Source organism: Setaria italica, chromosome V (genome assembly GCF_000263155.2).
Source record: "Setaria italica strain Yugu1 chromosome V, Setaria_italica_v2.0, whole genome shotgun sequence".
In the NCBI taxonomy this organism is placed as follows: Eukaryota; Viridiplantae; Streptophyta; class Magnoliopsida; order Poales; family Poaceae; genus Setaria; species Setaria italica.
The window spans coordinates 31262245-31277684 of NC_028454.1; the positions used below are offsets into that span (position 1 = coordinate 31262245).

Sequence of the window (15440 nt, forward strand, 5' to 3'; positions counted from 1 at the left end):
TTATTGGATATATAAGCACTTTTAGTTTTAATTTAATCTAGAAATAAATCATGAATAAGATGAACAGACAGCAGATTAAACTAGACATGTCTACGCAAAGATCTAGACAAGTCTATTCATTGCAAATAGAATCACACATTCTACCATACTATCCAGTGCTATCAGACTGCAACAGATCATAATAGCTAGTATGGAAGACATAATTTGAGTTAAGAGATCGTACGTTTCTTTCTTGATGAAGACCGGCTCCTGGACGACTACTGGGTACAGCAGCCGATGACGATCAGCAGCATGACGTTGTTCGCGACGGCGAGTGAGGCCCGAGCGACGAAGAGGTAGACGAGCCGTGGTGAAGGAGTCGACGAAGAACTTGACGAAGCGGAGGAAGCGATCGAGCAGTCGCGCAGAGCGCTTCCCAAAAACCTTATTCGCCCTCTCCTGGTGCAGGATCGCTGAAGGCGATGGTTCCGTAGACCTGCTCTCCCAATCGCCGGTGCACGCCAACAATCGGGATGGAGTAGACTACGGTGGCGGCGCAGCAGCGAGAGGAGGCAAAAACCCTAGCTCGAATAGATTTGTTTATGGTAGAGGCCGGTAGGTCGCATATATAGGAGAGCCCACGATTCTCACGTCGCGATCGTGATCTAAACCCGTTAGGATTCCATATATCTCGCTGACTTAAAGACCAAGTAACCAAAAAATAAAACGGCAAAAGGAAGCCGCGCCCCCGCAAGGCGAGGGACCGGATTTCTGCGGACCATTCACGCAGGTGCCGCGCGCCCACGCCCTTCGCCCGGCCCGGCCCGGCGTGGCGAGCGAGCGCGCGCGTGTGGAGCTCTTCTTCCCTCCCCACACACATAGCTTGGAGGAGTGGAGACAACTTCCATATTTAAGTTGGTCATCCCTCCCCTCCACTAGCAAGGTGGGACTAAAGACTTGCACCACTCCACCTCTTGCCCACATGGGCCTTTGAGATTTATTTGAAATTCTGAAATTCCTTATGGGCTAGGCCCATTATTTCAACAGAAACTAATGTACAATTCAGAAGTAACTAAAATACAAGATAGAAAGTCACATTGACTTACCAAATATCACTTGGTCTGGCTATGTGGTCGAGATCCGCCTCTGTTTTGAGCAAAGTCAGGCTGCATCCGCGATCCTTGAGCAAGACGGCACTTCTTTAAGAAACCTGGTGAGCACCAATAAGCACATATCTTGCGCCATGCCTCATCAGAAATCCATTCTGGCCAAACCTTCAAATATTGTGTTTCACGGAGCAATTTCTTGCGAGCAACTTTGTCATTTATCCGCTGATCTAGGAAATCGTCATAATAGGCCTTCACAGCACTCACACGAAGCTCATACATCATGTTTTTGCATTGCTTGGCAGCAAATCTCTCAACAACTTCCTCAGCATGTAATCTGTCTTCCTCACTCACTGAATAGATACTCTGCACTAAAAAATAGAATACTCAGCCCATGTACACCTATGCTAATAAATCCTACAAAGCTGAACAAAAAGATGACATATGTTTGAACTTTTTTACTCACCCAAAACTCTTCTGAAATGATAAGCTCATCCAATGCTCATCTCTGGTAATACTATAATGATCCCATATCTTTGCATAAAATGTTTTCTTAGGACCATCTTTAACAATGGAAGGGTATTCAAGTTTTAGGATTTCTGTTATTTGACCACCAATCACTATTTCCTTATCAGATGAATCGTTCACAAACTTAAATTGTCTATGAGAAAAAGTGAAGACTTATTATAGGATAGCAACATTATACAAGAAAATTTGTGGACAGTAATACTACATATCCATTAACTAGAAAAGAAAACCACTACTAAAGCATTAACATAGACAACCACTAGTGAACCACTACTGAAACATTAACTAGGCAATGAAACGAATCAATTCTATGAATTTCCCAAAGAAAAAGGGTATCAGAAGATGTACTCACTCATCTCCAACATGTTTAATAGGAATCTGTTAGCCATTTGGGGGTCTTTTTAGCTTGGTAGGTCCCCTCTTCTTCTTTCTTTGGCTTCCTTGCTATTTGCAATGGCACTTGGGAGGAGGGCGGCGGCGATAGTGGGGGGAACGGCGGAGGGGAAGCAGCGGTAGTGGGGGAGGGACAACGGCAGGGGAGCGGCGGTCGGGGGAGCAGCGGTCGTGGTGGATGGACGGCGTCGGGGGAGTGGCGGTCCAGCGGAGGGACGACGTCAGGGCCTTGGGGGAGTGGCGGCGGGGATGCGCATGTTGGCCGAGCGGTTGCTGATGCTCTTTATTGACACACTTTTTCCCATGTTTATCTTTAATAATGACATGAATTTAATACATAAACTAATGATCACACCTAATAAATCGGTCATTTTCACATGTGCAACATATTTTGGAGGATATTTTGTTTTTGCAGGGAATTGTACCTAAAAGCATATTTTTGGATAAAGCACCGAATGAGCATCGAACCAGACTAAGACGAAGGCCAACGGGACTACGAAGGGCTTAGGCCGATCGGCCAAGAGGAGCCCAGGCCGATCGGCCTAGGATCCTCTAGCGCCTCCTGATGCCCATCTTTGGCAAGCAATCATTCGAGATGATTTAAGAGCTAAGTTTGTAAAAACATGGCAAGGATGACTTCGAGATCAAAGAAGAATCAAAAAAGATTAAGCGGAGATTTGGAAAGTTATTGAAGATCAATTTCATCCCGAAGCTACCGACATGCCAGGCCCACATGCAAGTGAAAATAAGACACCTGAGCATCTAAGAAGACTTGGGAGTTTCCTTCGCCCCCTCGCCTTCTAATTTTTACCATGCGCTCTCTAGACTATAAATACCTCAAAAATCCATCGAGCCCCATATCCAAGATGATGTACTCGATGTGAAGCGGTAGAGAAGCAAAACGAGCTTGAGGGACACCTCTCCGGAGAGCCGAGAGCCGTGCAATTGTTGGGGGTTAGCGTAGCTGAACCTCTGCCGGCGTGATCACCCTGCGAGGAAGATCACACTGGAGTTCTGGAGCTAGCAATCATCAAGATCAAGGTAGGATCCCTGTGGTGATCTTGCAATGTACAATCATTCATGATGAAGTAATAGATGTGTTCATATTCTTAGCGATCTAAGTATCTCCTTTGATGATTTTATGCTTTATCGAGTTTGCTTGCTTTTCCATCTATGGATCGATGATATATTGTTTAGGGTGTTCTTGTGGTCGTGATGACTAGATTTGCATGGCTGATCTACCGATGAGTATGACATGTTCTCTTGATCATGCCCTTAACCTGCTTGCGCTGATAAAGGTGATCGTGACAGGATCTTTCTTATGTAAGGTGGAGGGTTTCAGGATCTGGACCGGAGGTGTAGATTTAAAGATGCTTTTTACTAGAATCATATCTATGTTATTTTGCTATCCATGCTCAGAATTACAACATATGCATAGTCTAGGTTGCTCTAGATTGGTTATCTCTGATCTATCTATTATCTGTCTATACATGCTCAGTAGATTGGATCTGAATCTCTCATAAACACCAAGTTAATACTAACAATGCTAGTTGAAATAGATCTTATGCTATAAGTTCTATGGATTGATAAACCTTAGGAGAATACTATGAGGGAAGAGCTACAACTGATCCGTACGTTTGCGGTTCACAATTGGCGTGCTAACAGCCGTCAACAGCGGCCAAGCACGAGGTGGCGGTGAGATTGGGATAGGGTTCCGAGGGGAGGAGAGGCTTGGGGTATTTTGATGCATTGGTGTTAGTACGTGGGTCCGAGTGTGGGATAGGGCGGGATAGAAGTGCGCCCGGCCAATTTTTTGCCCAAGACTGATTTTTCGACGCGTGGGAGTGAAATGCTACGCGGGTTCAGTGCGAGCGCCCGACGGAACAAGGTTTCCTGTCGGTTTTTTCTACCATCGGGACCACCACATAATTCCTACCGGTTTTCCAATATCCTGACGGTTTAGCGAAACCGATAGGAATTCGGGGCTGGTTTCCTGTTGGTTTTTCCCCTCCGATGGGATTGTGCAAGGATTCCTGTCGGTTTTCTTAAAACCGACGGGAAAAATAAAAACCGACAGGAATTTCCAGTTTTCTGGTAGTGAACTAGGAGAGAAGTTTACAAAGAAAACAGACAGGAAAAATAAAAACCGACAGGAATCTCTGGTTTTCTGGTAGTGAACTAGGAGAGAAGTTTACAAACACTGGAGAGTGATGCAGCAAGAAGTCCACACTCCATAGTCCATAGTCCATACTAGGACTCCAGTAGACTACCAGTGCATCGGAAAAATCTTCTCCGTTCACTTGATTTTCACCTAATCAGGAACATTCCCCTGAAGGTTTGTACTAGATTCTAAAGAAACTTCCCTTTTTTGCATTCCGTGTTGTAAATTCACATGATTTTGGAATGGAAAAAGTAATACCAAGTCCTGCATCCTCTCAAGTTTCAAGCACAAATAAGTTTCATATTCTCCTAAGTAATTGTTACATTTGTACTGCTATACTTGACTTCCAAATGAACTTCATATGAAAGGAAGTGTGTGTTATGGGGAAATGAAAATCACAAACGTGTTTCACTGAACATCAAAACACGTGATCGAAGATGGTAATAGAAAAAATGTTCAAAAGTACTATATACGGCTGAGTTATTCCTACTACTATATAGCAATAAAAAGAAAAGAAGGAAACTTCAAGGTAGCTACACCTATACATGGATGTAATTAACAAGCAACTCCAATTGTATTTCCACTGTAGTCTACTAGAAACCAGAATATGCAACACAAAAGGATGTGATGAACACATGATCCAAACTGCTATAAAGATTACAGGGTACCTATGTGGATATTGTGTTAGAGAATGAAAAAACAAGAGAGCATACATACTTATCATGTATGATGTCACGTTAGAAAAAAGAAGTCAAATAAACATGACAATTGGACACTTTAGAAACATAGGTGATACATCACAACCAAAATTTCTAGGTTAGTCGGTGGTGAAGAGCAATCATTTTCTATTTAGGTGGTACATAGACCAAAAATTCTATGTTAGTCGGCGGTGAAAAACAATCATTTTCTAGACGTCATTTCCTTCCGAGAACGTCAAGAGTGATTTCTCCCTATATAGTTGTAGGAACCAGTAATTTATGCATTGAGCAAAAATGATTGATCAATAGTTCTAAAGAAAATAGTGGCAGTTTATGTATTTGAATTCTTGAAAGAGTACAGCTCGTGAGTGTGACAATCGGGAAAAGAAAAGAATACCTCCCAGTATATCCCAGAGGCAGCGAAGGACAAAGGGCCCGTTCAAACTTTGCTACAGTACTCCGGTAGTATGTGGCTGTGCTGCTCTTAACTTTGCTAAACGGGACATGCCGTCCTTTATACTGCAGGGTTCTCAGTTTTGGGAGGACCGTATGGTCCAATAGTTTCTTTTAGACGGAATGGGCCATGCACTCTCTTTTTCTTTTGACAAAATGGGCCATGGTTTTTAAACGATATGGGCAATTGTCGCTTATGATGGCAACTATGGGCTCGTCTTGGCTATGAACCCAAGCCCAGTTCTTGCAGGTGTGGGTGTGTCAGCAGAACTGCGGCCTGGCCCGCACGCGCACGGGCGCGGGGCACCCGTCGGCGCCTCGGCGGCCGCCTGCCCGCCTCCATCGCGGGCTTCAGGCGAGTACGCGACGGCACGCGCACTCCGCCCCCGCCAGCCAGAACCCTGGCCGCAGCTGTGCGCGCCGGTTCGCCGCCGCGCGTTTGCCACCACGATGCTCACTCCACCGATGACCGCATTGCCAACTCAATTTCAGGTATGGAAGCACCAACTCCGACAAAACCTTTTTTTTCACAACCCCTTCTCCCAACTCTCCCAAGTAAACTTGGTGATGGCATATTTAGCAGCAGGAATCACATAGTCAAGCATTACTACAGCAAAAGAAAAATGGAACACTGTTTTTCCGATAAAGAAAATGGAACACTGTATGTAAACCAGATTGCGTGAGTTCACAAATAAGCCATCAATGATGATTACAGGTGACCCTTGAAAAAAAAAAGGGGATGGTTACTGGTAGCAAAACTGAATGTCCTATAATTGTCACCAGAAGTCTGCATAGAAACGCAGCCTGCAGGTTTCGACATAGCACGAGCAACGATGGATCTGTTGATATATTTTTCAGATATCTTTTAGCCATCAAGACGAGCAAAGTGCAAACATAAACTACAATGCATGGTGAATTTGCAGGGGAAAAATCTAAACCAAAACTGAGGAAGCGTGCAAAGATAATCCTGAAGTTTGCCATGAACGAAAAGGTGTGGCACAGACTCTTTCCCATCAGTCATATTACCTGCCTGTGCGAGTTGGGACTGAAAACAGCAAACCTGAATATTTGTCGAACATTTGACACAGTCTCATAGTAATTTGATCGCTCCAGTAACAAGATAAGGTGGAATGGATAAAAAAAATAATTACTACAGCAGTCCTCTCTGCTAAGAGAATGCACAAGCCACTCAGTATGGCTACTTCCAGAAAGTATTTCAGCCCTATTTATGATACATAAGAAACAATTGCAGTGTTATCCTTTCTGCAAAAATTCGCAGCTAGAATGAAGCCTTTACATCGTTTACTGATATCCAGATTTACAGACAGAATGGGAGGCGAGGGCGATTGTGACTGCGGATGTAGCGCACCAGATCATCGCTATAGTTCTTGTGGTAAACAATCGCGTCGCTCAGCTGCTTAATGGCTTCTCTCTTCTCCTGCACTCTAGCTGCTAGCTCTTCTTCTTTCTCTGCCACCGTCTTCTCGAGCTGGACCATCTTCGCTTCTGCATCAGCTGTGTTCTTCACCATTTCTGACACCAATTTTTCTTTCTCTCTCAACCTGACAGCCATCTCATCATTCTCCTTGACAAGCTCCTTCTGTTCATCAAGATGATCATGTAGCTTCTTCCTCAGGACATTAAGCTCTTCACCACATGCAGATGAACGATCAACGAAGAGTGCAAAACTCTGACACAAGAGTGGTTCTAGCTCGTCCAATTTGTCAGCCAATTCAGAGACCCCTGATTCGGCATGTCCTTTTACTTGCATGAGAGTTTCTTCCAGCAAGTTGACTCTCCCAGAAAATTGTTTTACCAGTTGTTCAAGATGATGGATCTCTGCCTGTGATGTCTCCACTGCCATTGCGTAGCTGTCTTCTTTGCATTTGCTTTCTGCCTCGGTAACTTTAAGCTTCTGCTTGGCTAGCTGGAGTTGAACTTCAAGGTCTTGGACATCCTTTTGTAGCTTTGTGTTCTCCTTATTTGCAGATAAATTTTCCTCTTCCAGAAGTCGATGTTTCTCCAAAGTTTCTGTGTGTTTCTCCTCTAGTTGACCTATCTGCTCAATCTGAAGCCTCTTAAGTATCTCGAGCTGGGAGACCCTCGAGGACACCTCATCATATGCATACTGAAGCCTCTGACAGCTGCTAGCAACCCCTTTCAGGCTCTGGCGGAGAACCACAAGTCCAGCCTCATGATCTGAATTTTTTTGTGTAACTCTATCTTCAAATTCCGTCATAAATGACATGTTTACTGTGCATGCTTCAATCATAATTTTTAGATCCTCCTCCAACTTGGTCTTTTGATAAGACAATAGAGCGATTGTCTTCTCCAGATCTTTTGTTTTTGTACTCATGTCATCAATTTGACAAGCTGCTTCAGCCTGAGCCTTCTCGAGATTCTCATGTAGGTTAGATACTTTTAGTATTGCCTCTTCCAACTGCTTTTCCAAGGTAGAATTATTTTCCAGCTGAACTGAAAGTTCATCTTTCAGCTGTGTCACCTCATTCGCAAGATTTTGTACTGAATCCTCTGATTGCTTCAGCTTTGTTAGCACTGCATCCTTCTCTTCTTGTGTAGCCTTAACCTCCTGCTGCAGCTCAGCCTTGGCTTGTTCTGATTGCTCGGTCAAAGTACAAATGATCTTCTGTGACTCATCATTAGCTTGCTGTAGAGTTGAAATGTTCTCGTTTTGGGTTTGAAGGGCAATCTCAAGATTTCTGACAGAAGCCTGAGACGTCTGTAACTCCAATAGCGTTGCGTCCTTCTCTGCACGTAGTTCTGCAATTTCAGCATGCGTACTGCTCCTGACTTCTTCCAACTGCTTGTCCAAGGTGGAATTGCTTTCTAGCTGAACTGAAAGATCCTCTTTCAGTCGTGTCACCTCATTCTCAAGATTTTGTACTGAAGTCTGTGACTGCTTTAGTTGTGTTAGTGTTGTATCCTTCTCTTCTTGTGTTGCCTCAACCTCCTTCTGCAGCTCAGCCTTGGTTTGTTCTGATTGCTCAGTCAAGGTACATATGTTTTTCTGTAACTGATCATTAGCTTGATCCAGAGTTGAAATCTTCTCACTTTGCTTTTTTAGCACACTCTCCAAGTTTCTGACAGAAGCCTGAGACACCTGTAACTCTGATAGAACTATGCCCTTCTCTGCTTGTAGTTGTGCAATTTCAGCATGCAAACTGCTCCTGACCTCCTCCAATTGCTTGTCCAATATAGCAATGTTGTTCTTCAGATCTTCATTAGCTAGATTCATTTTTGAGATTTGCTCTTTTCCTTGCTCCAATTCAATTCTAAGATTCTTGATAGAAGCCTCAGACTGCTGCAGATCTGAAATTATTTTGTTCCTTTCATCTTGTAATGCTAAAATTTCAGCATGGTGACTAACCTTCGCCTCTTCCAGTTGCATCTTCAGGTTGGAGTTACTATTTTGTAGGTCTTCATTAGAAAGCTGCAGAACAGAAATTTGTTCAACTTGTTGTTCTAAATTGCTTTCAAGATTAATAACAGAAGCAGCAGCTTCATTTTTTTGTCCTTTTACTTCTACAATTTCATTATGCATGTTAGAATTTGCCAGCTCCAGTTCTTCAGTAGTCTTCTGCATATCTGAAATCCTCTCAAGTTGTTGTGCTAGCTCAGTCTTAAGATTCATCAAAGAAGCCTCTAGCTGCTCTACCTCTGACATGGCCGAATCCTTCTCCTCCTGTAGCTCGGCCATATTACTATTCATAACATTTCTTGTTGATTCCAGTTCCTTTTCTAGATCTTTAATACTAGACTGTGCCTTCTCTATCTCATTCAAGTATATGGAATTTTCTGATACTAGTCTTTCTTTTTCTTCTGCTGCATTATTACGCTCCTTGTCTAGATTGTTCATTAACTCTGCGGCCTCGACTTTCAGGCCATCTATCTCCAACCCCAGTTGCTGGAGTTTTCTTTCAGCTGAATGATTTTCTGTGATCAAGGATTCATTTTCAGCGGTGATTTCTGCAATGGCTGCCTTCAGTTGAAAGCACTCAACATCTAAATTCTGATGAAGTGCTTTCAGGTTATCATGCTCAACCAACAGCATCAAGTTATCATTCTTCAGCTTCTGGTTTTCTTCCAACAAGGCATGCACTTCTTTCTCAGCCTGTTGGGCCTTCTCAACTTCTGATGATAGGAGGTTGCATTTGTCCATTGTATCTTTCAGCTGATTCCTCATATCTTCCTTCTCCTTCTCGATGTCTACAATTAACATCTTCAGGTTATCTCTCTCTTCTTCAATAATCTGCTTCTCACCAGACAATGTTGTGACCTCGGTCTCCTTGGATTTTAAGGTGTTAAGCAATTCTCCTTCCTCCCTCTTTGCAGTTTCAACTAACAATTTCAGATTTTCATACTCAGATGACAAATTTGCAATCTCTGAACTTGTAGCTTCTTTATCCTTGATTGCTTTATCAATTAGCTGCTTCAGATCAGATATTTCCTTGGCCTGTTCTTCTGTACTTTGTTTCAGCTTCTCAATCTCTGCTTCCATGTTATTATGCTTAGTAGGCTTATGGTTTAGTCCGTTTTCTTCATTCACTGCTACTTTTGGTGCAGTGACATCATTGTCTGAGCTGTCTCCTTCTGCGTCTGAATCAGATGAATCTGAACCAGAGGAACGGTGGCCAACATTTTCTAGTTTGCTAACTAGTTGTTTGTAGTGCTTGTGAAGGTATTGATAGTCCTCATGGAAGCCCTTCACAAGGGAAGACAGCTTTGATTTCTTGACAGGATTTCCATAATCATCTTGTTCATTCTCAATTTGCTCGTTCTCTTCTCCTATCATTCGCAAAATGTTCTCCACATTCTCATCAACATCTGAAAAAAACAAAATAACAACTATTGTTCTCAGACTATGTCTCGCTAGAAATAGGATAGATATTAGTTGAACAAGCTAGAATTCTTCTTGAAAAATGTAATTATAGCAATGTCAAAAACACTTTAATGGTGAAATACGAACATATAAGATCATTCATGTTCGGTGGGTATTAGAATCACGTTGAGATCAGCCACAAGAATGTCAGAAAGGAACAACAGTAGATCAGTAGGAGTTTTCATCTGTGTAGAAACTGCACTTCGAGATCTCTGTGCCAACATAAAAACTCCTTTGAGTAAATATTAGTCATGAATTCAGACAGTACCCTTTTTGCTCTCCAAAAGATGCTTGGACTTCCTAATTTTGTGTTTCTTTGTCATAATGATGTTCTTGTATCCACAAGCTTTGCTATTTTTATTGCAGGAAATCTTTCTCAGACAAAATTGATCATAATTGAGGTCGTATGATGCTGCAATCCTGAATAGCTTTGTTCCTGAAAGGGTTAAAAAAAACACAAAGACAGTGAATGGGAAGTCACCTGTGGATAATATCTCATCTACAATAGCAAAATTATCGAAAGGAAGATCAACATAAAAAATACAGGTTGTTCAATAGAAACTATTTAACTAGTTAAGGACTGAAAAATATCATCTGCACTCAGCACGCACAACAGCTGAATAAGTATAAATTGGAAAAGATGGAAGCCCCCTCTGAAGGGGTACATATAACCAACTTTTGCAAAATAGGAGTTGAATGTACAGCTATATTTCCAGAGTGCACAGAAATATTAATTTGTGAAGCTTATATCCAGAATTTGGAGCCTAAGTTAGTAGCAGCAGTAACCTTTATGCTCTTGCACTTAGACGAAGCAGAATGGAAAATATTTCAAGCTTGGATCGTATATTCTATAACTAAATATGCACTTCGAATTATAAAGTAATATAATTTACGTTATAAGGTCTTGATTAAATTTACAAATAAATGATTTCTCTGGAGGCCCGTTGTTATGTCATGATCTCCTTCATTTGTATGCGGTAATATACAGCATGGATCGTAAGTGGTCTATTAATCAAATAATTGTTATGGCCTAAAAGTCTAAAACGTCAATTTTGACCCTCTAACTAGGAATATTTTGCAAACATCAGCTATATTGTGATTTTTTAGGACAATTTCATTATATCATGCTTAAAAAACATCTTTTTTTGATGCAATCACTGGGGAGACGATGGGTCCCCACCTGAATATATTACCACGGGGATGCCGGCGTGCTGGTAATAGTAAGTTTTAAAATGACAGGCCGTAGCCTGGAAAGAAAATGAGAGGAGGCATGTCTATACTATAGCCGCATTACATGGCAAATCTAGAGCACCAGAAATCCATCGCTGGACGTTGGGAATAAACTGGGTAAGTGGAAATGTAACTCAGTGATAAATAGGCAGATATGATGCCATGGTTGGCGACCTGGAAGGCAAATCACTTGTAAAATCATTACATTTTGCATTTTGGATCTTGGCAAACTATGCTTGACAGGAAAAGCTTTTTATAAACTACAACAGTGTGCCCATTAACGGCATATATTGAGACTAAGGTACATAATAAACTATGTACTTGTGGAAGACACTTTGGAAGCCCATATATGTTGCATTATCTTAGATTTGTAATAAGAAAGAAGACAGTCTTGATGATTTTGCAAAGATTGCTGATAAACACATGAACAGTACTAAATAACCACATCAATATTTGCAGATTCTTCTTCTCTGTCATTACTAAAGGTTTGAGATGATGCCGCATGGATGTTTTGATCTTCCATGCCAAAAAACCATATCCATCTCAAAACCAGAGTCAGACTAAGCTAAATTGCAATGCCTGGATGAGTACATTATAAAAAGTTCAATCCAGTTCCATCTACCAAGTCGAGTGGGTGCCCAAAATTTACAAACCTCTTGGGCAGCATAACTTCAGACATATCTGAAATGCATATGGGTAGGCCGTAGGCCATAGTGAGCCATGCTGAATGTGAGCCTTCTGCTAATAGAAGTACAACATGGTAGTATTTTCGGCCTGGAACTATCGTGGTGTGTTTGAAAAACAGCACGCATATGCGATCTTAGAGATCTCCAAGAGAGCCTAAAAAATACTCCCAATAACTTAGTTTTTGGTACAAAGATCTGCCTGTTCGCTTCAGCTTATTCAGCCGGCTTATCAGCCACCAAACAGTATTTTTCTCTCACAACAAATCAGCCGTTTCAGCTTTTCAGTCGGCTTATAAGCTGAAACGAACAGGCCAAATCGGAACCTAGGCCCACTTCTTGATGATGTGGCACAATTTAAATTTTTTTGGGAAAGTATTTTTGGGAACTGTTGGAGAGGGTGCTTTTTTTACTCCTAATATTTTCTGGCAAGGTCCCAAAACTAGTTTTTTTGGACTCCATTTTTGGGCACTCTTAGATATGCTCCTATAGGGGAAATAGCAGCCCGAAGGAATTTTTGTCATACAAAATCAATAAAAAACACGAATGGTAACGACACGCGGGACCCGGCCCGGCCAGTGCTGAAACAGTTAGCAAACTAATCCAAGAAGACAGAATTAAGAAGTGATAAGTGCTAACCACTCGGCAAATATATTCAAATATCAAGAAAGGGAGAAAAGGAAAAAAATGAACAAAAGAAACAAAAGACGGAGGTTAGTAACAGAGAGAGATGCTTATGGCACTAACGCTTATTCTAATCTAGCATCTCCATCACTCCATGTCAGTTGCCCCTTGCCACATCAGAACGCACACGACCCAACAACGATCCATCCAAGAACACACACAGCCATACGGAAATTTCTCCACTACCGCAAGAACATTAGTATCACAGCAGCAGCACACCCAGATCAGAGAAACGAGGAACTAGAGGGAGAAAATAACTGGGAGAATCAAGACACATACCGCCGAAGTGCCGCCGCCTCCTCCTCTACAGCTATCTCCCACCACTTCTTGAACCCAAAACAAGATCTGAGAAAAACGAAAAAGAAACCAAGCATGATCAAAGATTGCACACCACAGTTGCAACCAGTCAAATCACAGGGACCTGTCACCTGTCAGATAAAACAGGGAGCACGCCCCCAACAAGAAGAGACGAAAATGAAACCAGACCAAGGCGCGAGAGGAGCAGTTACCTGAAGACTAGGATGAATCGCTTGGTCGACGAAGCAAGCAGAGGCCGCAGAGAACCAGCCCCAGAGGCTTCTTCTCCACTAGGCTCTCTGAAGTGAGCAACTCTCGCCTTGTCTTTTTGAAGCCGCTGGAGCATCTGCCTGAGGCCCAGAGAGCCCCCCGTTTTGATACCTTATTACGAGAACGCCACCGAACCGAAACAGCGCTCCCGCCATTGCAAGCGCGAGAGCACGAGCTACGGCCACCCGGAGGCCGGGGCAGGGAGTAGCAAGCGGCAGCTGCCATGCGGGGCCCGCGACGGGCGGGGTCCGAGCTGGCGGGGCGTGGGAGCCAGCTGGGCTCCGCGGCCGGCCTTTTTGTCTCGTCCGCGTTCCCGCCTTAACGCTAGGGAGCCCAGGATCCTCTACATCAGGACATAGGAAACGTAACTCATGGACCCATGGGCAAAGCACAACTGCAGAAGCGCTAGAATGCATTGAAAATAGCAAACATTTTTGGTAAATTATCATGAAACCATTTTTTCATTCCACGCACAAAAAAGAGAATTCTTCAAACCATGTATATGCAAAATCACTACCATCCGTCCTACATAAGCTAGGGTCAATATAGAATAGCCATGCTCTTTTAGCATGGGTCTCACATTCATCAAGCTAAGCTATTGTAGTCTTGCAGTAATTTGCTATGAAAACACGGTTTGCGATTTCTAGTTTAGACTTGGGAAAAGTATAAGAATTGTTTCGAAAAAATGTATAGCAAAATACGAGTCTTGGTCATAGGATACTTGCACTTCTAGAATACAAATTCTACTGCTTTTATAAATACAAATAAAACGGTTTTCTATGAATTGCAATGACCTTTCAAAAAGGCTCGATTCTTAGTTTCTCAGGACGATGGAAGGTGGGATGAAGAGCGGCAGCATTCCGTGCCACTCTGTTCCTTGTGCAGACAATCATTGGTCATGTTTCTTTTTTGAATGCCATGATCATTGGTCACGTTTGTGGAGCAATGTTGGGGCCTGACGAGGACGGCCTCCTTCATTTTCGTCCATCAGATGGTGCGCGGCTCTGCTTTTGTTCATGTTGCCTTGCCCAGGAAAGAATATTTTGGGGATTCAGCTCCGTGGACTCCATAGCATTCATCTGCTATCTGCATATAATAGTAATAAACTGTAACCCTCTGTGTCTGCCTCACTGGTTATCCATATACCCACACCAAATCCACACCCATTTTAAATAGGGAGGGTATCGGTAGAAAATTATATACCTATTAAAATATGGAGGGTACAATTTATCCATTGAATATGTGTGGGATTGGAGAGGGTAAAGAGTGGATAATAATTATTTTTAGATTTGGGCGTGAACAAAAGTGAGTTTGTCCATTCCCTCTCTAGTGACAGGTATACCTTTGTGTACGTCAGATGAGCAACGTGAGAACCATATGTATCTGGAGCATATGTATCCGGAGCATGATGATGAATAGGAAAAGGGCGCTTAGAAAAATAGCATATCGGATTATCGAAGTATCACGTATCCGTGTAGTATCGAATTATCCGTGCAACCTAACGAAGCGCATGTAGCAGTCAAGCATCTGATAGGAACTAATTTTTCCCTTTATTTTTTCAAGCCCCCTAAGCTTGATAGTAACAATTTGTAATGTAACCACATGATGCGGTGCGTGCAAGTATGCAATTGATGTAGACAACGTTGATAAGTATGACGACTCATAAAATAAAGAGATTGTTGTTTGGACATAGAACTGCTCCGATACTCCTCTTTTAAGTTTTAGCACAAATCTTTAAGTAACTCACTAATTAATTAATTATTTTCTTAATTAAATTTCATATTAGTCCCAAATGGGCTTCGCATGACCCTTCCCCAGCCCACGCCCGCGACACCATGATCCATCCCCATTCACTTTCGCTGCTCGTCTCTTCCTTTCCCCTCGATCCCCTTCGTCGGTGTTATTTTGTTTCGATGCCATCGACCTGAGGGCTCCGCCGTCGGTGTTGTTTCATTTTACATCTAAACCAGACGAGATCACGCACCGCACTCCTCAACTCACCTGCCGCGCCCTGATGGACGTCACACACTTTGTGCATTGTTTGTGCTCAAGTATATG

General features: G+C 42.6%; 1 protein-coding gene across 1 annotated transcript; it reads right to left on the minus strand.

Moving 5' to 3' along the window:
• Positions 1–6385: 6385 nt before the first annotated feature.
• Positions 6386–13462, minus strand: LOC101776106 (restin homolog). Its single transcript, XM_004969300.3, has 4 exons — positions 13325–13462; positions 13095–13160; positions 10487–10654; positions 6386–10163 (listed from the first exon to the last, which is right to left on the minus strand). Exons 3-4 carry the CDS (start codon positions 10539–10541, stop codon positions 6637–6639), a joined length of 3582 nt encoding a protein of 1193 aa, XP_004969357.1. The 5' UTR covers positions 10542–10654; positions 13095–13160; positions 13325–13462; the 3' UTR covers positions 6386–6636.
• Between the last annotated feature and the right edge of the window lie 1978 nt (positions 13463–15440).